The sequence below is a fragment of the Scatophagus argus genome, chromosome 7 (genome assembly GCF_020382885.2).
Source record: "Scatophagus argus isolate fScaArg1 chromosome 7, fScaArg1.pri, whole genome shotgun sequence".
NCBI classification, from domain to species: domain Eukaryota; kingdom Metazoa; phylum Chordata; class Actinopteri; family Scatophagidae; genus Scatophagus; species Scatophagus argus.
In genome coordinates, this window is record NC_058499.1 from 13,483,624 (window position 1) to 13,509,087 (window position 25,464).

A 25,464-nucleotide genomic window follows, 5' to 3' on the forward strand; every position below is an offset into this window, starting at 1 on the left:
GACAGAGCTGAGTGGGGCTGAACTAGTCCACAGCAATGTTAGACAGAGAGGGAGGAAGACAGAAAAAAAACTGAGTGAAAGTAGGAGAGAGGGAGAGGGAGAGAGAGAGAGAGTGTCAGCGCAGATTGTGCTTACCAAGCAGACTGGATTAACAGCTGAAACAAACTGGACCTGTTTTTCTCTCTAAAGGTAGAGACTCAACGATAATGTGAATGGCTGTTTAGACGGAGCTGCATGTCGGTTAGGTACAAGGACAAAAAACTATGGCAGTCCTAACTAGATCCTCTCACTATTCCCAGCCTTTAGTATGGTGAAGAGCTCTCATTTGCGCTTAGTTTGGTCAAACTTACCTCGGATTTACTGGTGTGGGAGGCTCCCCCGCAGTGACATTGACCCATAACCCCCAACTCTGCTTTGCAGGTTCTATCTCCCCAGGAGCTAGACTCTAATTTTGGCTTTTGACACCTGGAGCAGGGAAGAGTTTGATTTGGTAGCAGGCAAGACCTACTGTGAACCAGTCTGGACTGACGCACCAGCATTTATTCATAATCGCTGGACAGCAGGAACATTTTCTTTACCAACATTTTTTACTACACTAGATCTGAGACTGACTGCACTGGAGGCGTGTATTTAAAGGATCTCTCTGGCCTCTATTGCCCCAGGACCATGGACTCTCTCTGGGGCAGCATTATGCTGCTGTGTGGGGTGGTTCTGCTAAGATCGGAGGGCAGCGGAGCCCAACAGACCAAGAACAACGTCCCCCGGCTAAAACTCTCCTATAAAGGTGAGTTTCTTGCATTTGTAATGTCTGTCAAAAATAAATGTCTAAATGATTCAGCTCTTTACTTTTTTGTCTGAGGTGGAGTCTATATGTCCAAGAGCCTTTCCTCTTGATCATGTGCATTTAAATTCCCAAAACACTTATGGTGGTCTGTACCGATGAAGTAATAACTAGAAAACAGTGTCTATAAAAGTTGATGTAACCGTGGGATCCTAAATATCTCCGTGAGGTACCAGCAAAAATAAGAATATCTGAAAGTAGTAGATTCTATACAAGACTTGTCTTGCTGTATGGCTTGTCAGGTGTATGTTTTGGTCGAGTGACATGTGATGTGTGTGTGTGATCATCTAAATGTTTGTAAAGCAAGCTTCCATTTAATGGTCATTCAATCATGCAAATATTTCTTCCAAATATAGTATTTATGTTCCAGTTTCAGTTTGTATAGCTGGAAAAAAAACGAAAATGTGTTGTTCACATGGAAATCTTGTGGACATGTTTAAAAAACAGATTACTGAACTGGTTCAGGGAAACCAGCTGCTGGGATTAATAAAGTAAATTAATCAATATATATGAACAAGCTAAATAGAAATTAATTTTAATCTGCTATATGCTCATGCCAAGGAGAGAACAGTTTGGTGGTATTCAAGGAAGAAATGTCACGTGCCAAATCAGAGGAAGCGCTTCTATCTAACTATTTATCACAGAAGTCTGCCTCTGATGCGCTTTTTCTTCCTGTCTCTCTATTACAGTTTTGATCAACTGCCGTTGTCAGTTTTGCAATGAAAAAGTGGTGCCAGACATGGACTCCCTGGCAGTTGAGCGTCATTTATCCCTCTCTTTCTTTCTTTTCTTTTTTTTCTTTTTTCCCTGGATGTCATTTTTCCGCTCCGCTTTTTCCTGCATGGTAATTATACTCAGGATGAATGGTGCAGGTCTGTTTCAGCAGATGGCTTCCCCAAAGAGAAATGTTTCTCGCTCAGTGCTGGGAGATCCATAATTATACACACAAACATGCGCGTACACACACAAATGTGTGCGTGCACGCACACACATAAATACATGGCCATCTGTAGATAGCTAATGATACCTGTGAGCATATCAGTCATTTAAAACAACATGCTGTCAGTTTGGTGAAACACGCCCACGCGCTGATATCTCTATTAGATGGCAGGCCTTCAGGTGAGCAGCCCGACCAGCTTGGTTAACTGCCTGCCATCACCATATTCAGTATTTCCATTAGATCTCATTCACAGTTGGAAGGGTGGGGACATCTCTGGCATCACAGTTCTAACCACATGATAATGTGCAGGTATCATTTTTCTGCCTGCAATGTGGTGGAAATATTATTCATAACATACTGTAGAATTTCATCAAACATTATCCACTGTAGGTCCCATTAGGCAAGTGATATGGGATTATTGCATTATGAATCATTTATATGATGACATAAATTATTTATTACCCCTGTGATGGGTGAAGCAGATTCAGATGATTCACATTGGTATGAATCATCTGAATCAGAACAGTACCTGCCTAAACAGCCTGAGAAATCAGTCCTGAGCAAGAATGTCTGATCATTGACACATGGGACCTCGAGGTGAAGGAACTCTGACCCCTGCAGGTCACTGGGAATAGTGGGAAAATTTGTGTACATCCAAATAAATGTGTGTGTGAGGGTGCAGGCATCCATAGATTTCCAAATGCTTTTGAATCTAAGGAAACTTTTACTTATCTTGAAAGCATGAACCTGACAAGCATCCTGCTCCACCTTAGTATGAACAGAGTTAGACTTTCTGGGGCATACATACCAATGTCCCTGACCAACCACCACACGTACACATGCATGTGCGCACACACACACACACAGACACACACACACACACACATACACACAGCCTGAACCCCAGGAGATTTTAACAGATCTTTGAATGTGAGGATCGAAGGGCAGAAGGGCAGTGGAGTGCAGGGAAAGATAATAACGGTACCCCATGGCTACCTAAGCATGAGCTAAGGTCCAACTGTATCAACAATTAAGTGACTGAGTGATGATGAGGTATAGTGGGAGGCCATGCGTTTACAGTTCACCACCATCACCATAAATGGAGTCACTTTTCACATGCTCTAACATAAAATGATATGAGATCAATTCACACGCCCACGGTAAATGGATCCTCTAGGGAGTAAACAGACATCCATATGGTTTGCAAGTTTATGGGCCACAAGAAGTAGAGCACATGTTGTTTACTGTCCAAGGAAGGGAGAAGAGGGTACTTTAGTTTTATAGGATGTGGGTGTACTGCCAAAAGTACTCCTTCTCTTCGACCTGTCCACCCCTTTCCTGAGCAGAGCCAAGGGCTTGCACACAAGCGCATACACATATCCACACATTCATACAGGCAAATACATTCACAGTAGCCCAACTAGATTCTTGCTGTTGAATACCAAGTAGGAACAGAGCCAAGAAAATTGAACCCACAGTAGGACCTTCTTGGTTTGACTGTTCACAAAATTTTTCTTGTAGTCCTCATACATTCAGCTGTTTTTGCTTTTGTGTTGTTCTTGTTTTCTGTTGTCATGTGGATGGACTTTTAATCAGTGTTGGAGAATGGAGAAGTTCTCTTCAAGACTTTTAATCCATAAGCACGTTAAGAATCTTGGGAGTGGAGTTGAGTTACTCTTGCTGTGTACTGTATAAACTCTGAATGGCCCTAAATGGCCATGGTAAGGTATCCTATACACTCTGTCAGGAGACTAAGTCTTTTCAGCTCCAACTGGAGGCATGTTCAGGATTTGTTGAGCAGTGTTCAGTTTTTGTTTGATTTGCTTCTCCAGGACCTCTAAGAGGAATCTTTGTAGTCATTTGACTTCATCTTCATATGTGCTGACTGCAACGTAAGATACTCTGAAGAATAAAATCCATTATGTACTGAATGTGCCAGCTTGCATAGTCTCTAGTGGCCGTGGCCACAGGCTGGCAAACACGCATAGTGTCATGTAGGGCTGGGCAATAGATTTTTAAATATTTATACAAATCACAATATATGAAAAATCACATAAGAAAACTAAACTTTAAAATGATCAAGCTAAAATTCAGTTAACTTTGTTCATCTACATATGATCACATCAAACAAAACTATGTCAAACAAAAACTTTGGCAACTACTTTTGTAGGTTTTAACTAAAATTAGCATGGAATTATTTATTGTGACTATGTACTATATGAATATGTAACTCTGCTTGTTTGACACTAACTTTATCTAAACAAAAATGCAGGAAAAATGAGTATGTCCTTTCAATCACAATTGATGTCATTTACCTCAAGCCACCCAAATTTGAAAATAAGCCCGCAATATGTGAGAAGTTGGGGAGACGTTTTGCTGCATTTCTAATTGACATTGAACAAATGACTCGACTGATGAGCTTTGTGCTGTTTTCCCTCAGGCATGGATGAATCAGTGGCTGTATACACTGTAAGTGACACAATGATAGGTTGTGTTTTGTCAGTGTGCAATTATACACTCAGTCATGAGAACGAGGAACACATATGAAGCTGCAGAACCAGATCCAAACATCAGTGTCCCGATGTACAGTGCAGCTACATGTGGTTTATTGTTGGTGCGTGTTTCTGCATTTCTTAGGAAGCACTTAGATAACACTCCATGTGCCCTCCAGTAGAAAAAGAGAAAGAGAGAAAGACAGAGAGAATGTAGGCTAAAAGAGTTTATTTTTATCAGTCTCACATGGGACTGTTGATTCTTCGCATCCATTCCATCTGCCCCCTTATCTCTCTCTCTCTCTCTCTCTCTCTCTCTCTCTCTCTCTCTCTGTCTCTCTCACTTTCCATCTTTCCATCTCACTACTCTGCTTTCTCTGCCCTTCACTCACAAATTCATTGTTACAGAAGAACAGCCTATAGTAGTGGTGAGAGAGAGAGGGGGTTTGAAATAGAAAGAAATGGGGATAGTTGGTGATTTTTTTTTTTTACTAAAGTAAATGTGGGGAGGAAAAGGATGTAGGAGAGAAAGTTGAAGAAAAGACAGCTGGTAAAAAGTGACATTTGCAGCATTCTTGATGGGCCTACTTCAACTGTTACGGTGTAAAAGGGAAAATTAGTAAAATATAGAGCAGCAGCTGACACCTGTTACAGGCCTCACATTTGCCTATCCACCTGTCTGTCTGTCTCTGTCTGTCTGCGTGCCCGTCTGTTTGTTTGTTTGTTTGTTTGCGTTAAAGTGTCTGTATCTCTCTTTAAACAGCCAAGCATATTCTATGTAGCACAATGTCAAACAGTATTCAGGCTGCAAAAACATTGTCACAGAGCTTGCACTGTATCAAACCTGCTCTGCAGACAAACTTGTGTAGGTTGCATATTAAACAGGACAAAAAGTGTTAGTTTATCCATGCGCTGGGTATCAACTCAGTGTATATTTAACAAGAAGAAAACATCAGTCCAGACATGTATAGGACACTACCTCTGGCATGGCTTTGAAACATTCTGTTTCTTTCTGATAACACACAGCACAGCAGGCTCCATAAACACACATACATTCAGAGATGCACACACAATATCCATAGAGTATCCGTCTCTGGATGAATAGCTTTTAATAACTTAGCAGTAGTGTCTGTTGAATGGTCTGTTGCCATGGTGTATGTGTATAGTGGGTGGATGTGGTGATGCTGTTCTCCATTTTCTCACAGAGGGATGTGGTTTGAGGAGAAGTGAAGCGTAGTCGTCGGGTCTGTTTTGTTTCCCTACATCTCCTTGGCACCTTGCTGTTTATAAAACAAGGATATCAGTCTGTGGGCAATCACTTATTTCCTTTAGATCAACAGATTATGTACAAATTACATACTCTGCTTGTGTTGTTGCCAGTTTTAAGGACCCGAAGGGATCTTTCCTTTTGCTTTTTTAGATGGCTCATCAATATGCATTTTTGTTTGAGTGTGTATATAATTATAAACACGTCAGTGCTGGATGTCAGATAGTGGGGAGGAATTTACAAGGATGGCTTCTCTCTGTCTTCACCTTTCTCTGCCACACACAATCGCAGCCCTGATGCAGGTGAAAAAGGGTCAGACGTAGCAGGCGGGTGTTATTGTGCTGTCAGTGAAGGGTTTGCAGTGGATCTACTAATGACTGATCACCAAGGCTATAGAGGAACATAAATCTAGGACACAGCTTTGGACTGGGCTAAGCAATACTTTTACTGCAACTTTTTATGACCTTGAGCTTCTTCCCATGCTTAAGACTGTGGATGTGCTATGTGTAGCCCAATTATCCCCCTTTATAAATTAAAATGGCTAATATACAAAAATAATTTGCCCAGTAAAATACAAAAACAATAATTTACTGTAGCTTATCTCAAATCAAGTGAAACGTGGTTGAGATTTATAGACACATAAAGACACATAATACAAGTTGATACTGTAATTATCTGCAAGCATTCATTGAGTCATAATTAAATTTGTGTAAGTTATTCATAAAACTGCCTTGGGTTGAATCACTGTATTGGCTGTCTTTTTCCACTTTTGTCTGCTTTTGGTTTGGAACCAGTCCCATTAGCTGTCTGATGAGGGGTACAGATAAAATCTGTTATTTACAACCTCAAGAATACTTTCAAATCCTCATGGACTTATTAAAGGCAGGTTTAGATGTCAACTTTTCAGAAGACTTAAGAGTGGGGAGTCAGAGAACCTGGGGGTTACAAAGAGCCATGAGTTTATATTTAGGAGACTGTCTACAGTTCACAGGAAACCAATTAAATCACCAAGACAGTGACAATAGTGACAGAGTGTCAACCCCTTTGTATTACCATCCTGTGTGTACAGTAGTGTGCATGTGAGTAAAGCAAGCACACATGTTTAGGTGAAAAAGATTGTTTTGACTGAATGCCAGAGACAAAATGTTACATGAGGGCAAGGAAGTTTCTAACTATGGATGAGTGTTTCTCTGTTTTTTCCTTTCTTTCCCTCAGCTGTTGTCCCTCACCTTTTAACATTTTCCTTTTTCTAATACAGCTTAGTTTAAAAAAAATACGAAACAATTTTTCGTTTATCTACAACTTTTCACTTCCTGTTAATGGCTATCATTTCTGGCCCTTTAACTAGTATACCCATAAACTAAAATAAAAATAAAGATCTGATTTTCATTTAACCACTAAATAACTCTGATACACATGAATAAGTCTTTCCATAAGATTATTTCTTTTTATTCTATTCATTGATTGTGTTGTAATCGATGCTTATATATAATGGTTGACGATAAATAAGTAATGGAAAAGGCTGCATATATTATCACTGTTGTCTTCCTTAGATACTACAATCTACATTACATGCATCATTTCAACTATTTCCAATTAAAATTTGTACCTGAATTACTTACTAAAATCTGAAAGTTTATGGATAAGTAAAAGCAGTCCAGTCTTTTAAACCAGCTTCACTCCAACTTATCTCCTCTCATTCTCTTGGGTTCTGACACACTTCAGAGAGGGGGCATTCTCCTTGCTAAAACATTCATGAACATTTTTGTTATTTACTCCCCAAGAAAGAGTAAGGGGGAGGAAGAGAGAGAGCGTCAAAGTCATCAGTTTTTCTCAGTTCCATATTTCTCCATCCTTTTTGTGTGGGTAGTCAACAGGAGGGGGTCATAGTGTGGTTAGACTTTGCAGGTGAGAACAAATAGTGAGAAGGACAAAGCATGAATGTGTGCCCGTGTAAACGCATATTACACAGAAGGTGTTATAATGCCATAGCCATAATGCCACCTTTAGAGGTCGTTATGGTAATGAGATCCTCAATGTCTGTTTGCAACAACTTCAGCTTTCCGCTGTGAAAGCAAACGTCGTTTCTTTGCCAGACTTGGCAGACCACTGCATTACACTGCAAAACGTGAGCTGTAGCCCATAGTAATATGTCCCAATGGCTGTGCAGTGGTTTAGAGTAATCCTGCAGTTTCGACTCTAAAATATTAGCAGAGTCTGATGACATTACATATTCCTCCCAGTTTTCCACTGTGAGTGTACCAAGTTCTGCTTGGCTGCTCTGGTCAAGGTCACTGTTGCAGACGGTCTGATCGTTGGCCCCCAGTTCTGGCATTACCTGCCCAGTCCAATTCCACTCTGTGGTGGTTTTTCGCTATCTGTTGATTGGCTTCCTTGGCAGAGTTGTACAATTTCTACTTCTGAGATCATTTTGAAAAGGAAATAGAAGCCTTTACAACAACAACACAACATGTATTTACAAAAAGTGGTGAAGGAGGTTTTGGCAAGAGGCTATGAAGATGCAGACCAGACTGTTTAGCCAAAAGTTAATGTTACATTTTTTAAAAATAAGTTCATTGTACCCTCAGGGCACAAAGCAAAGTGTGTATGCGACATATTACAACTGAGGAGACGGGCTTGTGAATAGATAGGTGAACCTGTGGTCACACAAATTTTAGATGGCTGGAAATGTTTAAAGCTGTCTAAAAGCCTGGCTGAATGTAACATCAACCTGATGGATTTCCTTTGACAGTTAGCATGATTTTCACAAAGTAATTATCATATTATGCTGATCGTAACTTTTCTTTCCATTTTCCCCTGCAGACATGTTGGAGTCTAACAACCTCGTCACGTTTGAAGGCCTGGCCAACAGCTCGGCTTACCACACCTTCCTGCTGGACGAGGAGAGAGGAAGACTAGTGGTTGGAGCCAAGGACCACATCTTCTCTTTTAACCTCCTCAATGTCAGCAGAGATTATGTGCAGGTAAAGTCAGTGTTTCATTTTCAGCCAGTCTGTCTGGTGGTTTCATCCATTTGTCCATTTGTCACGACTGTATGTCTGTTTGCCCATCTGACCAACTTAATATCTGCCTTGAGTGTGCATCTTCACCCATCGTGCCAGTCAGGAGCTCAGGTATCTCGGGACTTTCTTTTCTGTTTCTACAGAAAAGTGCCTCATGAATATTTCAGACTAGGGCTGTCGCACACGATCACACGCTGTGCCAGGCATGTTAGCTGCTCTCTCCACACCTGGATGAATAATGGAATAAACTGAAACAAAGTGGATAACAAATCGGATTGTGACCCCTTCAACCCTCCAATATACACATGCATGCATACAAGCTGCAGCTAGATTGAGTCTCTCTGTAAAATTGATTCGAGGAGGGGGTGATTCTTTCTGAACATGTAACGGAAATGTGTTTGCGCTGCAGATCCCTTGGCCAGCTTCTCCCACCAGAAGAGATGAATGCAAGTGGGCAGGAAAAGATCTCTCGGTAAGAGCTAAAACCATCCATTTTGCAAGTGGATGTCAGCATTTTGTGCCCTCCACTCCCACAGTTGTTTTAGAAATGCCTTTGTTCTCTTGTACAACGAAAAATGTGCAACTTCGCAGGTTGTTAAAGTAAACCTCACTTGTAGTTGCACTGAGACTACACAGAGTGTGAGGTCCATATATATTACATTTTAATCATAGATGATATGAGATTTTTTTTAATCTTTCAGCTTGTTTATGCCGTTTGTTGACATATACAATCTGTCATATGGATAACACGCCGCCTAGCTCATCATAGGTCTCATCATAATCTCCAAGAGCCAAGATTGAGACCATCATTTGACCTTAATCACTTATCAAGCCTCTGGGCACTCCATTTAATAGAGTGAGTCCTGGGAAATCACTGTGCTTTCTGCTGAACCTACTGCTACAACAGTACTACATGAATAATGACTGCTGTCATATATTCAGGGATCATAGGCATTAGTGTTTCCATGTTATTAAACTGTAATTTCCCATATTTCTCCCTTTGTGCTTTTAGATTTCTTTGTGTTCAAACACCCCCACATTTTGAATTTTTTTTCAGACTAACAGCAGGGAGCTGGCCTTATAAAACTGATCCTTTCAGACAGAATAATAATTTGCTCCATTTAAATCAGACGAGCTGGTGTCACCAAATTAGCATTTTTGGGGCCTGCATACTTATTAGGACTTCATTCTTCAAGTACAGTCAGTTTAATTAATAAAATTAAGAGTTTGCTAAATTGGAAACAACATAATGAAGAGCATCAATTTTATCCGGCACTGTGCGGTATTATATTTGAGAACAAAAAACAAACACACAATCATGTGGGTTTCCTAAAGCTGCACAGTCAACACTGCATCGGAAACAAAAATATAGTTGGCACAAAATTAAGACCCAGGACTTTTTCAGGGTCCTTACCTTGCTCAACCCTCGCATGACAAGCCAAGCATCACATCTCCTCATATCTGGCTGAGTGCAGTGTTTTAAAGCAGCATGTGTGGTGTGGTGAAACCCTGTGTAAACACACTTAGAGGGTGTCTTTGCTCCCTGTGAGCTGTGTTATGAATTCTATCTTCAATAAGGCCTAAGGCAAGAGGTTGGAATGTAAAATCACGGCAATGCTGTTCTTGCTTCAGTTCACTGCTTGGGCTTTGACCAGTACAGGGCAAGCTCTCCTGCCCTTCTACCTTTTTTCTATGGTGGATATGAAGCACCATGAAGTCCTTTGTGTGTTTTCTGTAAACACTGTGGCAGGCATGAATAAGGCACCCTGAGGGGTGGTCTTTCTGTTATAGAGTCGGAGGAGAGTGAGAATTAAAGGGAGGTGGAAAGAGACTGAGAGTGGGCCCATTGATGCTCCCTGATGGACTGTAAGCAAACAGTCCTGTAGATGAAGCAGGGAGAAAAGAAGGAGGTAGATGGGTGTGAAAGGTGTGATAGGACAGCCACAAAAGGAAAAAGGATAGCTGCAGCTATTCCATAGTCTAATAAACATGCACAAAGTCAATCCCAAATGTGAAAATCCCTAAACAAATTGTAAACCAAGCAGAACTCAATATGGTAAAATGAATAGCAGTTTAGATTCAGTATTGTTTTTTCTGCTTCCTGCTGCATATTTACATGGTTAATGCTTTCAATACTTGATTTGCAACATGTGTGCTGCATGTATGATTATTTTAAAGATTTCGGCATACACGTGATAACACTGTAAGAATTTAAACCTAAAGTAAGGTATGACATGATGGACACACCTGAATGGTTTGAGTCATTTTGTCTACCTCATCATGCTGGGTTTTCACAGGCACAACAGATACCACAATGGAAAGAGATCATGCCGATACTTACATGTTCATTACTCAGATAAAACCACCCACAACGGCCACATAAATCCTAAGAAAAACAGCTGCTTAAATGAAAACAAAAGCTTACACAGACAGAGGCTGCTGTCTGCTGATGACCTAGTAAAGCCAGATGAACTTAGTCATGCATAATTTGTGGTGCTATTCTGTTTTCTTTTTCTTTTTGAATATGTGATGACACATTCAGTTTTATTTGAGGTCAGGTCTGCACAGACACGTGCCGTCAGAGCATGAGGAAATATGCCATATGGCAGCGGAGCAATGCATACAACACAGATGCCTGTTGTAAGACATACAAAGAAAGGATAAGGCAAACTGCATCTGCAAAAGTAACAAAGTATCTTTTTTTTCAGTAGGCTACTAGTTCAAGATAATATCCACATTTGGCTGTATTAAAATACCAAAGCTATGAGAAAAACATTACTTTTTACCAGTACTGTCTGCAAGGTGTTGATTAACAATAGAAAAAAAATGTGTCTATATTTTGATCCTGTGGGCTTTTTTCTCTTTTTGCATTTTACCGTCATTGAGCCTGGATGTTTATGTTTGTGTACTTTTTTTCTTTTTGTGTGGTATAGAATAAGGTATTGAGTACTGATTTTGGACATTTAGTTTATTTTAAATTTCTGGTATGGTGACAACTTTAGCACTAAAGCCCCTGACTGCAGAAAAGTCAAAAGTCAAAAAAGTCTAAAGTCAAGAGTCCAAAAAAATCTATAAATTATATATATATATGTGTGTGTGTGTGTGGTTGCATGTGTGTATGAAACAAATGCCAGACAAATACATTAGAATCTAGAAGAATGCAGAACATCAAGAAAATTGTTTTTTGTTCTCTACTGACAGAATGACAGTAAGCCTTTATTGCTCTCATACAGGATTATTATGGTTGCCTGCCTCATTTGTTATTCTGCAGTCTAATTCCCTCCTATATGGATTTCGCAATTATTCCAGTGGAAATTACACAGCTCATGGGCATAATATTTCCGAAGAGGGCAGTGAAAGATGTTGCCGAGTTCAGAGAGAAAGAATCAGAGTAGAGACGGGTTGGGGAGTACTGTATAAAGAGCAAGTGAATTTTTTCTTTTTTTTCACAGTCATAGATGATAATGTCCTTAATCATAATGTTATTTATATCTATTAAATATTACTCAGCACAGTGCTGGGGTTCACTCTCTGGATAGTTACAGCAGATTACAGTAAGCTGCACTCTCTGTCTCACAGATCTCTCTTCCTCTGTGAACTGTGCTCTGAGTGAGGTCTGACCTGTTTATTTATCCGGCAGTGTCACTTCTTCTGAACTGACCTAAATGCGCCAGGTGCTTTCCCAACAAGCATTTAGTGAAAAATTATAGTTTTAAAATAGTTTTCTGTCAAAGGTTGATTATTGATCCTGTGTCATCTCTTCTCTGTCTCGGCTCCATCAGAGAGAGTGCTCAAATTTTATCAAGGTGTTGCAGCCATTCAACCAGACCCACATCTATGTATGTGGGACAGGAGCCTTCCACCCTGTCTGTTCCTACCTGGAGGTGGGCAAGAAACTAGAGGTACAGACACACATTACACTTTCTTTATTGCCTCTACTTGTTGTCAAGCACTAAAATGCATGTCTGTGTTAATGGAGAAGCTAAGTTTCATACCATAGTAAAGTATTTAAAGTTACGAAGGAGCATGTCTGCTCGGGTGTGAGTATTCCTATTAAATGATCTTCTAAGTACAAAAAAATGGTTTAATTCAGCAAAATGGGCTGGAAAATTATACACTGGGCCTCATAGTCTGAGGGATTTCCAATTCATCACTCTAATGTGGAACTGCTGTATGTGCATGTGTTCATTTGAGTATGAGCAAAGAAAACTGCTCTCTTCTCCTCCAAATGTCACTGAGTCAGACCATAAATGTGCGTGTCCTATTCATCAGACAGCTATTTACAGACAATTAGAGGCAGGATTTTTTTTTTCTGAGAAAAGCCTTCTACTGCATGTAGATCATAAACTAGAAATGTAATTCATCTGATGGACTTCCTAAAAGCGTTGATGTAACAAGGTGATGAGATGTTCTCACTTGCAGTTCTTTCCTATTGCAAGTACTAAGAGACAGTAAAAAGAAGGTTTTAAACTGCACCGATGTCACAAGTTTCCTCAGATGACAAAGTCACGTTCTTTCAGATTCAGATTCAGATTCAGAGTACACATGGAGTACAAAAATAGAGCAATGCAGTTGTAATCGACAGGAACACATCTTTTAGGTTTATCAGTCTTTAATTATATATAAATGGCTGACCTACAAAGTGTTCTGACAAATATTTCTTTTTATTCTCAATAATTGTTAAGTTTTATGGAGTACACCCATTTGTTTTGTTTTGTTTTTTCCCATTTTCACAAAGTAGATAGATTTCAAACTCAACATGCTGTTTAAAATCACAGTATAAATCACATGATGACATACTCTGGTGTTCATCACGCTACTTCTGTGAAAACTGATCTTTTAACCTCTGTTTAATGACTACTTTCAGACAATCAGTAACAATTATCACACCTCTGATCCAGCCAAATGAGAATCCACATTCATCTAATATCCGCTGAAGAAAATGTAATCCACAGTGATAAGTAGTTGAGAATGCTGTGTGAGTGTATACGTGAATGTTTATCACTGCTGACGAGCAGGTGGCAGCATGCATTGTGTCCTCTGCAACCAGTGTATGAATATGTGTGTGAATGGGCTCATATTGAAAATCATTTTAAGTGGCTGGTTACCTTTTACATTAACATATCTTTAAAGCCAAAATGCAATTTGTGTGACTGCACTTTTACAGTTTCACAGTACAAATCGTCTCCAGACTTGGATGTTATGATGTACTGACTTCAAAACTGGTTCCCCAGGGAGAATTCCACTCAGTCACAACCGTTTTTTTTCTCTCAGGATTATTTACATCCTCATGCCAGGATATAATGTGAAATCTGGCATTCAGTTGTTTACTATAACTCCAGTGGCTTTGTGTCTCTTAACATTCAGGATAGCGTGTTCAGACTGGAGCCTCGCGTAGAAAATGGCAGAGGGAAGAGTCCCTATGATCCCAAGTTGCTCACTGCATCCATGCTAATTGGTGAGTTTAAGACCGGATACGCTGTGCTGGTCGTCTGTGTGTTAGAGCAAGGTCACATAAAAACATGGAAGTCATGAAAACACCCTCTGTCTCGCTCTTTCATTTCAACAGATATATAGGGTTTAAAGTAAATGTGAATAAGAGAACAGGGCATTCCTGTCATTCATTACAAGTGGATCTGCTCTGTAGTTTGGGTTTACACACCAGAAACCCCTCATTGGCAGGACTGTAAACTCTATTTCAATCTGAATTTACCTTCTTAAAGTATTGGGTGTGCATGACAGATGACACTTAATTGAGTTTTTTTGCACTGGATCCTCACTTTTAGCGAGTCAAGCAGGACTACGTGAGCATGTTTTGTTCTCTATACCCCCAATTATTGCCAGTCACATTGTGTTATATCACACCGTTTAACCTAGCAGATGGCCATTTTCCAGCCCATCACCCCTCATCTCCTCTTCCCTTTCACTCCCCTCTAGCATTATTATGTACTCCCCCTGTCTCACACCTCCATCCTGTCCCTCCTCATATGTCTCTCCATCCATTCATCCTTCTCCAGTCACCCTCCTCAGTCCTGCCTACTGTGTTAATGTCAATTTCACACTCCTGATGTCCATCACTCTCTAGGTCTACCTGTACTGCTAAGCCTCTGAACAATTCCTCAGACTTTCACAGACTTAACACCTGCACCAGTGGGGAAAATCACCCCAGACTATTTTCCAACCCAGTGTTACAACACTAATACACTTCATTCCTTTTACTCTTAGATGGGGAACTGTATGCCGGGACATCAGCTGACTTCATGGGTCGGGACTTTGCAATCTTTCGGACTCTTGGCAAGTACCACCCAATCAGGACGGAGCAACATGACTCCCGGTGGCTAAATGGTGAGCACGCAAGCAACTATTTGTTTATGTCCTATTTATCAATTAGAAGAACTACTGCCAAAGAGCTGTGGGCAGGCTTGTTTGTACATTATAATGTTACCATTGTGAAACAATCGGAAAATAATTTTTTATTTCCTTGATTCACTGCCTTGTTGTTGCTGACACTGCTTCCTTCCTTCATTCATTGTCGAGCTCTGGGGAGGATGGGTCAGCCCAGTCCTGCGTATTCTGTGAAAGCGAAAAATAATTCATGTACCCTCCCCGTGATTCAGATCTGCTCCAAAATGTAATGGTTTCTTCCTTGGCCCATACTCGTACTCTTCCACAAAGTTTCATGAAAATTTGGCCAGTTTCTTTTTTTTTTTCTTCTGTAATCTCTTGGCAGAGGTTGTACAGATAAAACTGGGGTTCTTATTGACACTCAAAAGAACCTGCAGCAGCTTCAAGGACTTTAAATCTCCAAAACCAAATACTAAGCTGTGTATAAAGTAAGGCTTTAGGTGTCACATTTACTCTTGTCTCCATTTTTCTGTTCATATCAAGAAACTCACATTATTTTTTGAAAGGACTAAAAAAACTTAATCCCTGCTTTTGTGTCTTCACGAGTATCTTTAATCTGATTCATTATACCCCTGCTTTAGTTTAGGAGCTTTGTTTTGTCTGCAGGTGGCTCAAAATAGTGCACATTGTCTTCTAACTAAAGACAAAGTGCAAGGAGCACATTACTTAAGTGCTGGTTCCTCCCCACTAGCTGACAGAGCTTTGAATTGAACACAAAGCTTTTGTTTTGTTACTGAGTTGGAAGGCATTATGGGAAGGAATTATTATCCTGTCATACTAGGCACTTGGTAACTTAGTAACTTTTAAGAGTGCTAAATAAATAAACACTTTGAGGTACAGCATAATTCCTTACTAACTTGATTTCCTTTCATCTCAAATTTCTGCATCTGCCTGTGTGTCGCAGATCCCAGATTTGTGGCAGTTCATCTGATTCCAGAGAGCGACAACCCAGAAGACGATAAAATCTACCTGTTCTTCAGAGAAAATGCTATGGACGGCGAGCATGTCGGGAAGGCCACACATGCTCGCATTGGACAGCTCTGCAAAGTACGCGTACACGCATTAACGTTGCATATCCACACAAAAGCACACTCACCCAAGCTGGCTCTCACAAAGGAAAACTCAGAAACAAACAAAAGGAGAGAGACAACACACACACTTTCACACTGACATTATGTGAAATGGCTTCTGTATCTGGAAAAACACTTGACGGGTGTCTGAGTGCCTTTCATAATGGCAGGTTTCAGGGGCTGTTATCTGTGATTATTTTTAGCCTGGAAAAGAGTGGGCTTTGTTGTGTGAGGTACAATGGCTCCCGAAGACAGAAACCTGAGAGAAATGTTAAATGTCACCAGAACCTGAGAGGCAAAGATGCAGTCAATGGTAGCACTGTTATCCTAATGCCAGGCTTTGGCACTGATTGGGTCCCCTGCACCCTCCAGCTGCAGAGGATGGTTATGTGAAATCGCTGGCCATGTATCAGCTTTCACGTTCCAAATCCTAATTTTATTCATTAAGCAGGAATCCACCCAGCTGACTGCAGATCAGTGAGTGATGTCCAGCCTCAACCTCCCATTAAACTACATATTGTGCTGGTGTCATAACTGCCTGATTACCCAGAATGTCAGGAATCTGCTCTGCTCAACGCAAGACAAGCCATCCATTATGCAAGATGTGCATTAATTTAGGCCTGTGCATATTTGGACACATTCTAATTCACAAATCCACACCAAGTGGGATACGTTTTTATGAGCCAGCACTCTGTGTCTCTGTGTTTGTGTATTATGTTGAAACAAACACCATAAAATGAGGCACACAGACAGTCTTCTTCACATCCTCATTAATTAAAAATAATTAAAATCAAATTAAAAAATCCATATCTCATTTTCACATAGTTTTTTGCTTGATGTGTTTTAAGCAAACTTTTTGGAGTGTATTTTATAAGGTGAACTGTCAGTGTTGTGTACGTTTCAAATATGTACAGAGGAAAGAATCAGCAAAAAGGCCACTGAAAACATTTCAGAGGTTTCCTCTGTTAATGCATCATCATATGACCAACAAATGCATTTATTATAGAGACTGTGTATTATAGAGCTACTGTCTCATGATCTGACCTGAGCTGATCTGTCAGTAAAATAAAACAGAAACCGTCGCAATATTTATATATTTTCCAAATAAACTTTCCTGCTGAATGTATAAATGCGATCTGTCCAACAGAATGACCTGGGAGGTCATAGGAGTCTGGTAAATAAGTGGACTACCTTCCTGAAAGCTCGACTTATTTGCTCAGTGCCTGGCAGTAATGGAATAGACACACACTTTGATGAATTACGTAAGTGACTGCTACAGCATCTTTCTATGTGTTTCACATATTATTTCCTAAAGATTAAATGCTATCTGTTCTATGAAGGATATGTCTGTAGTATATTGTATCTTCTCTTTGGCTTTCAGAGGATGTTTTCCTCATGAGCACAAAGGATCCCAAGAGTCCAGTCATCTATGCAGTATTCTCTACTTCCAGGTACTGTGTTTACACCGAAATATCTTTAGTCATAATCACCCCCAAAATGCCGTTTCCTTATCTGACCGATTCTTTCTACCCATTAGCAACATCTTCAAAGGTTCAGCTGTGTGTATGTACAGCATGTCGGATATCCGGAGAGTGTTCCTGGGTCCTTATGCTCACAGAGATGGACCAAACTACCAGTGGGTGCCCTTCCAGGGACGTGTTCCCTACCCGCGTCCTGGCACAGTGAGTACATTATGCTCCTAACTGGGAAGTCAGTGTGTTATGGATTGAGGATGAAAGTTAATTAACTTTTATGTTCTACAGTGCAGTGGTTATAACAATGAACTTCTGTTTTTCTCCAAAGTGCCCAAGTAAGACATTTGGAGGATTTGATACAACCAAAGACTTTCCTGATGAGGTTGTAACCTTTGCCCGAAGCCACCCAGCCATGTTCAACCCCGTCTACCCCATTAACAATCGACCAATCATAGTCAAGACGGATGTGGACTATCAGTTCACCCAGATAGTGGTGGATAAAGTAGAAGCAGAAGATGGCCAGTATGACGTCATGTTCATAGGCACCGGTATACATGTATATATATTTGCATACATACTATATTCTGTAACATTGTTATAGTAAATGATTTACTGACTGATTGACATAGATAGATAAGCATACTAGAGAGTAGATATGAACTCAAGACATGTGTGTTTCCATTGTGTGCTAGACATGGGGACAATACTGAAAGTTGTATCAATCCCAAGAGGCTCCTGGCATGACCTGGAGGAAGTCCTCTTGGAAGAAATGACTGTCTTCAGAGTATGTTATTCTCTTATCACCTTTATTACTCCGCAAGGTTAAAGGATGGCTGTAGAATCAGCAAGAGGTTTTTAATCGTCGTTTTGTTATTGCTTACAGGAGCCAACAGCCATCACAGCAATGGAGCTTTCAACTAAGCAGGTATTGACTGAAGTTCCTTTATCATGTAGAATGAATAGCAATGATGTAGCAGAACTGTTGCACTTTAGCCACAGAGGAGACATCAGTCTTTCATCAAGATAATTCTGAAAAACAGAATATTACCTCAATAAATGAGCTCAGAGAAGGCTGGAGATAAGCTTTATGGATTCCATTAGGGAGAATTAAGGGGATATTAATTATAATGTAAAAGGTCACAAGAAGGGGAAAACGTTCTAAGTCAAGCCGGTGGTTAAAATGATGAAAAATGTAACACGTGACAACAAAATAAGAAAGTATAGTTCACATTATTCACATTCACATTACACATTAATCCATCTTGGACTCAGCATTCAGTTTGTGACAAATGACCACAAGACAGACAGGATGACACTGAAGAGGTATAACAAGGGGACATTTCCAAGCAAGAACAGCATTTCTATCAATGTAAACTGGACCAAAAGAGAGCAGGATAGTTCTTTTTAAATTGTTTTATAAAACATAATTACAGTTTGAGCAAAATTATTACTTTAGTGAGTTTTCATTTCCAATTTTACATTTTCATTTTACCTCTTTAAGGCAAATTGTGCCACAGGACTAACCTTTTTGGTGGGTCATTGTTTTAACACAGTAAAAATTAGATAACGTGTCCATTGGTACACAACAACCTGAGGTATATACCATGTATTATTTAATACACACTTTAATTTTCCAATAAAATCATCAAATGTAATTATGTCACTCCCGTAACTACTGTTGTCTGAAAAACATGTCTCAGGGTGAGAGCTTTTTCTAGATGTGACACGCCTTCCTACACACCTGAAATACAGAACAATGACACACTTGTCTGCAAAACAGAACAAAGGCACTCTTGTCTGTATGTTTAACACTTTGAGATGAAACACTTTATCACTCAATTGTTGGCTTTTCAGCAACAGTTAGCTCGTCACCTAAAATGACAGGTATAAACAAAACAAGTCAGTTAATTGACAGGTAGGAGGGTGCTGAGCAACTGTAGTAGGATGGTTTGTCCACATTCCTGACTTTTATTCTTTCTTCACTGACAAACCTACGCTGAACCAAAAATATTTGCATTACTCAAAGGACAACACCCATCCAGACTTAAAATCAAACCTAAATTATATCTTCTAAAACCAAAAGTATCTGATATTGAAAAATGAGTCTTTGCCTCTTTTACCTGCACAGCAACAACTGTACCTGGGCTCAGACATTGGTGTGTCTCAGATGCCTTTGCATCGGTGTGAGGTGTACGGGAAAGCCTGTGCTGAATGCTGCCTGGCAAGGGACCCTTACTGTGCATGGGATGGCACCGAGTGCTCCAGATACTTTCCCATGGCTAAGAGGTACTGATTACATACTCAACATCCTGCCTTTGTGTGTCGCAAGCTACTCAACAGACATACAGCGACTGTTCAGCACTTCAAAATACTGAGCATGTTTTGTTGAAGTTTGCCAACAATGCAATAGGATACTTCCAACTTGGCACAACAGCAGATATTTCTACATATTTGAATAAATATAGAATTTGATGCTTTGGATAGATCAACACATTCTTGAACTGAAACACACTGCAAGTCATGCAGTTAGGATGGGTGTTTCATTTTAAAAGAACATCATCATGATCATCATTATCACTGTTGTTGTCATTGTCATCATTATCTTTATTCAAACAGGGAAAGCCATCGAAAACAAGTCTTCTTTTGCAATGGCCTCCTGACAGAATGACATGAAACAATACATATATAGCAGTAATACAAAGCAATAGAGATAAAATCTATTTTGCAGATGTAAAACCAGGTTAGGTTTAATCATTTACAGACTGAGTACATATGCAGACCTGCTGTTATTCAGGGGCTGGAGCTTTAGGCCACAATTTTAGTGCAGGTTTTGTATTGTTGCCAGAAACTTTAAACGTATAGCGGTCATATTTCTACCAGAACACTTGCCTCTTGTATGTACTGTAAATTAGAACCAATGTCAGTGATGTCTGAAGGCTGTCTGGGTGAAGCAGGGTTGAGGTGGGTGTGAGAGGTCCGGTGGAACTGTGGTTGTAGTAGTTAACTGATCTGTATGTGTTTATGTATGTGTGCTCTGTGTGCAGCCTCCCACTCACAGCTCCATGGGGCTTATTGATTTGAATGCTAGCTGCACAGTATCCTGTTCTTGCTCTTAGTTGGGCTCCAGAGTCCTACAAAAACAAGACAGCCAGAGCGAATTCTTACCTCCATTAAAAACACCACAGTGTTGGGTTGGAACAATGAGAAGCAGAGTAGGAGAATTTAACTGTTTACTTTGGTGTCTCCATAGTTTCTTCAATTATTGTTTATAGAAAATATCCTCAAGGTTATGGTCGAAACTGTACTCGAAACTCCATCTCCTCTACATCTGCAACCCAGAGAGATGACAGGCTGTGATGATTGATTAGGTTTGAATTCCTCTGTCATACACACCCTGTAATTAAAGCTTTACTACTATGCTATGAGGTGCCTGCTGTTAGTTTATCTATTTGTGTTGGCCTCCATTACTGCTGCATGTCAAAATCACTTTTGAATAAACACCCCTACACACACACACACACACGCACACACACACACACGCACTCCCTTTGTGCACATATTCCCTCTCCCTTTCTCTCACACACACATGCTAAGAAACCAGTATGACTGCTGACTCATAAAAGTGTTTATATTTGTGTTTCTGCAGGCGAACAAGGAGACAAGATATCAGGAATGGTGACCCACTCACACAATGCTCAGACCTACAACATCATGGTACATAAATCAATCAAATTCTTTTACAAACTGTGTATAATGACGGCAATGTGCAATAAAACGCTATTACTTGGACAAATGACATATACATATAGAGTTTGCAAATGTTTTATTGAAAGAAATAACAGTCTGAGTTGTCAATGTTCCAACTGCACAACAAAGCTTTTGCTTTGAAAATTCATTTCCTCTTTGAACCAACAAATAGTCCCAGAGCTGCTGCCAGTCTTTCCTGAAAACAGCAGAGAACCAGCTGAATGTGTGTGGTGTTGTGTCTTTGTGCTTTATGTGTTTCTGGTGGTGTGAAGATTAGAGCCGGTCCATGTGAAGCTTATAATTAACATGTCCAGGATTCCTCTAAGTCTCCTCTCTGTCGCCAAGCCCTCCAGTCAGCTGCCCCGTTAGTGGTCAGTCCAAAACCAGGGATCATACTGGTCTCATTCTCCTGATTATACAGTTCTTGCATTTTGCTGGAAAAAAAAAACAAGAGAAAATGTTATTGAAAGCTGCTGATTTGAGGAGGAGGAACTCTGTTACCTGTTGCTACCCACTCAGTAGGTGGCAACCATTTGGAATGTACTTTTTAGGCAAAGATCCCAGATGCCAGACAGAGCGCTCTATAAAGAAAAGAACAAAAGGGGTGTTTTTTTGAGAATGAGGAGAGAATTAAAGCACACTATAGCAGGCTTGACTGGAGTCTGAATTGTTAAATTTATAACAGGATTTACATTGAAGGAGATCACCCCTGACCTTACAGTGTAAAAACTCTGACTGAATAGCATTATACATTCTTGACTGTATAAAACTTTTTTTTTTCCCTTTCCTTCCAGTGCTTCTATGGTTGGAGCTGCTTATTCTACATGATTGAGTGTGATAAGAAAAAAGACAGGATAACGTGACAGAAAAATATAAAATGCAATGCAATCACTGGAAAAATTAAAGCCAGACCCTTAACTCAAGCAACACTCAGAGAACAACGTTTCTTACATTTCAGGCAGAGAAAAGCAGAATATCACATGAATCACAAACTCAAGCTGTAGAGCTGTCTTCAATTTCTTGCCAATAAAATAAATCAGGTCGCAGATTCAGCCATTAGTGCAACTGATAATATCTGTGATAAACTAGAAAAATCATTCACTTCAATAAACTTGTGAGACTAATATATTCTGTTTTTCTTTTTTAGATGAACTGAATGGGCGGACGACTCTCTTGGATAAAACTGTATATGGTGTGGAGAACAGCAGCACTTTCCTCGAGTGCAGTGCCAAGTCCCAGAGAGCCATGACATATTGGCAATATCAGCGCTCTGCTGATGACCGCAAACAAGAGGTTAGATCTCCGTCCACGCACACTTCATCTGTTCTGTTGAAATAAATTCAGATGTGATCTGTCTGCAGTGCAATTAAGTAGAGATATATGGCCCTTCATAATGAAGATCATTTCAGACGATACGGTATCATATTCTGCTCAACATTAAATATTTAATTCCATAATTGATTCAGGGTGAATAAATTCTGTTTAATGAAAACAGCCATGAGGCATAGCTGATTAGATTTTTGGGAAATGTTGGATTTTCAGCATTTCTTTATCTCCATGCACCTCTATTGCTTCCAATTTTCTCATTTGCTAGATCAAATCAGAAGAACGTTTCATTCGAACAGACCAGGGCCTGCTGATTCGCACACTTAACAAGAAAGACTCTGGGATCTATCTGTGCCTGGCAGTGGAGCACGGCTTCATGCAGACACTTCTGAAGGTGACCTTAGAGGTCATTGACTCTGAGCGCCTGGAGGATCTGTTACATCGCGACGAAGAGGCCGCCAACGTCCCCGCCCAGGATCGTTCCTCACTTCATGAAACTCCAAATCAGAAGCTGTGGTACAGAGACTTTCTGTCTTTGGTCAATCACCCGACTCTGAATAGTGTGGATGAGTTCTGTGAGCAGGTTTGGAAAAGGGAGAGAAAGCACAAGAGACAGAAAGCTCACCTTGTGCAGCAAGTACAAATACACCAGCAGCAACAGCAGCAGCAGCAGCAGAAGGTTGTGGTGAACCCTCACACCCACATGCATGCTCAAGGGCTGTCAGCCAAGTGGAAACACCTGCAAGAGAGGCAGAAGGGACGCAACCGCAGGACCCATGAACTGGAGAGGGCCCCCCGCAGTGTCTGACCGATAAACCTTGACTTTCAACATCCAAATCTGAAACCACTCCCTGCTCTCATCCTGTAACCCTGATTAACTTGCCCACTTTTCTTCTTCATACTGAGATACAGACTTGTTCCGTAAAGACTGGATAGGAAAGTAAAACTGAAAAAAGGTAATATTACCCTGATCTGCCCGGATGGTGTGTTTTGTGGGCTGCAGGAAACAGGATGTCATATCACACCAGGCCATTGGAGCATATTATCTCAGCTGGCCTTTGTGGCCTGAACACTGCAGAAGGACAGTGTCAACCAGCACAAGAACTGGATGCATTTACCGCCCTATAGACTGGACTTACTCCATGTTGAGATGGCTGTGTCAGTGACATTGTCTCATGGCATGCTAGTTTGGTGTCTCCATCACCGTGAAACTAAAGTAGATACCTAAAAATACCTGATAATTTTTTTTTCTAAGTATGAAAAAAGAGGAGGTAGGATTGTATTAACAGCATGGAGAGTAAATGGACTTGCAGTGGAAATACAAGCACAAAATAAGCAAAGCTTGTGGATAGCACAAGATGGTATACTTGGTAATGTCTGGCAATGCAGTTGGTTAAATCAGTCAACATGAGTAAGAATAAAGCCCAAGCACTGCAAGAAACAAGGAGCAACAGTCACTATTTGTCAACAAATATAATTATGTAGCTAAGATGTGTAAATACTGTATTCTGTGATGTCTCCTCATGCTAAAGGGAATGGCTTGCAGTTGTCTTGTTGCTTTATGTTATTTCCTCAGATAGAAATTTATTTAAGAAAAAGTTTTTAGAAAGCAGTGAGATTTTGTACTAGTCTGTGTCTACGCCCTAGATAAGCTTCCCAAACAAAGTCAGGTTTCATTATTCGGTTTTGTTTATCTTTATTTTTTTCTTTTGAGTCATCATGTTCCTTTCAACAGTCAACAGTCATTAAATTAACTGTCACTTTTAGGGATATCTGCCAACTGCATCATCTCAGTGCAAGAAATGTCATACTAAGTTCTTCCATGTTCATCTAATCCATGTTGTTTCCACTACATGTGTATTTATTGATATAAAATATGTACATTGAGAAAATATTTTTCGATGTGCATTTTTTTTAATGTCATTTGTTTGATTATTTTGATTTACATCACTGATCTCTTAAAAATGACTTCATAATCACAAAGACTGTGATAAGACTGGTTACTGAAGTTACTTATCAATATTGGTCACTGTTATGTGCATTACATGCATCAAATGCACTGAGCAATAACCCAGTATCCATACCGTATATTTTCTTCCACATTTGTGACCTCTCATACATATTCTTCGCAGGCTGCACAGTGTCAAAGATCAATTTCACTGCATGTAATATAAAAAGACACTCTCTTCTGATTCTCTTCTGATTCTTCTTATAACAATCCTCTATTAAACAACACAAGTAAACAGGAACCTGGAATGTAGCTGTGAACATTATGTAAATATAAATACTATGGGTCTATGTTCAACAAATATGACACTATGTCCTAGTGCATGTGAATACTATTGTAGTGTTCCTGTTTTGCTATAGCAATGATATACTAGTCTGGTGTTGTCACCGTTATTTTGTTGTTTCCTTATGCAGTGCACAATATTAACTATTTCAAAGATGTACATAGTATTTCTGTTAGAACTAAACTGTATAGTTAATAATTCCTGAAGTAGGTATTCATTAAAAAAAGATCTAAGCAAGATCTCAATGTGGATTTAAACTTCCACAGACCAGTTAATAGCAATGAACAACAACACTGAACAATGTTGAGCATTACAACACATCAGTATGTCAGATGACCTTTTCTTGTGAGTGTTTGCAAGCCTCTTCTGCTTTTGGAAGCCACTATTTTGGAAGATGAGAAACAGCTGGAGCCTTTGAACTTGAGAAAGAGTTGTGGAACTTTCAGTAGAGAGGGGGCCTATGACAAGCCCATCATTATAAAAAGAAAAGGGTGCCCTACTGCATCTGTCTTGGACATGCAATGAAAGAGGAAATTAGGTGCTGCTGCTGCTGCTGCTTTTTTGGCATGACGATGGTGATGGTGGTG

The 25,464-nt window shown here is 40.0% G+C and overlaps 1 protein-coding gene across 1 annotated transcript; it reads left to right on the forward strand.

Moving 5' to 3' along the window:
• Positions 1-25,464, forward strand: sema3ab (sema domain, immunoglobulin domain (Ig), short basic domain, secreted, (semaphorin) 3Ab). The gene is made up of 17 exons (XM_046392994.1): positions 1-784; positions 8,364-8,524; positions 8,973-9,035; positions 12,346-12,465; positions 13,931-14,021; positions 14,789-14,908; positions 15,873-16,015; positions 17,186-17,300; positions 17,420-17,489; positions 17,576-17,720; positions 17,842-18,061; positions 18,206-18,297; positions 18,397-18,438; positions 19,642-19,799; positions 21,160-21,227; positions 22,408-22,553; positions 22,855-25,464. Exons 1-17 carry the CDS (start codon positions 667-669, stop codon positions 23,392-23,394), a joined length of 2,412 nt encoding a protein of 803 aa, XP_046248950.1. The 5' UTR covers positions 1-666; the 3' UTR covers positions 23,395-25,464.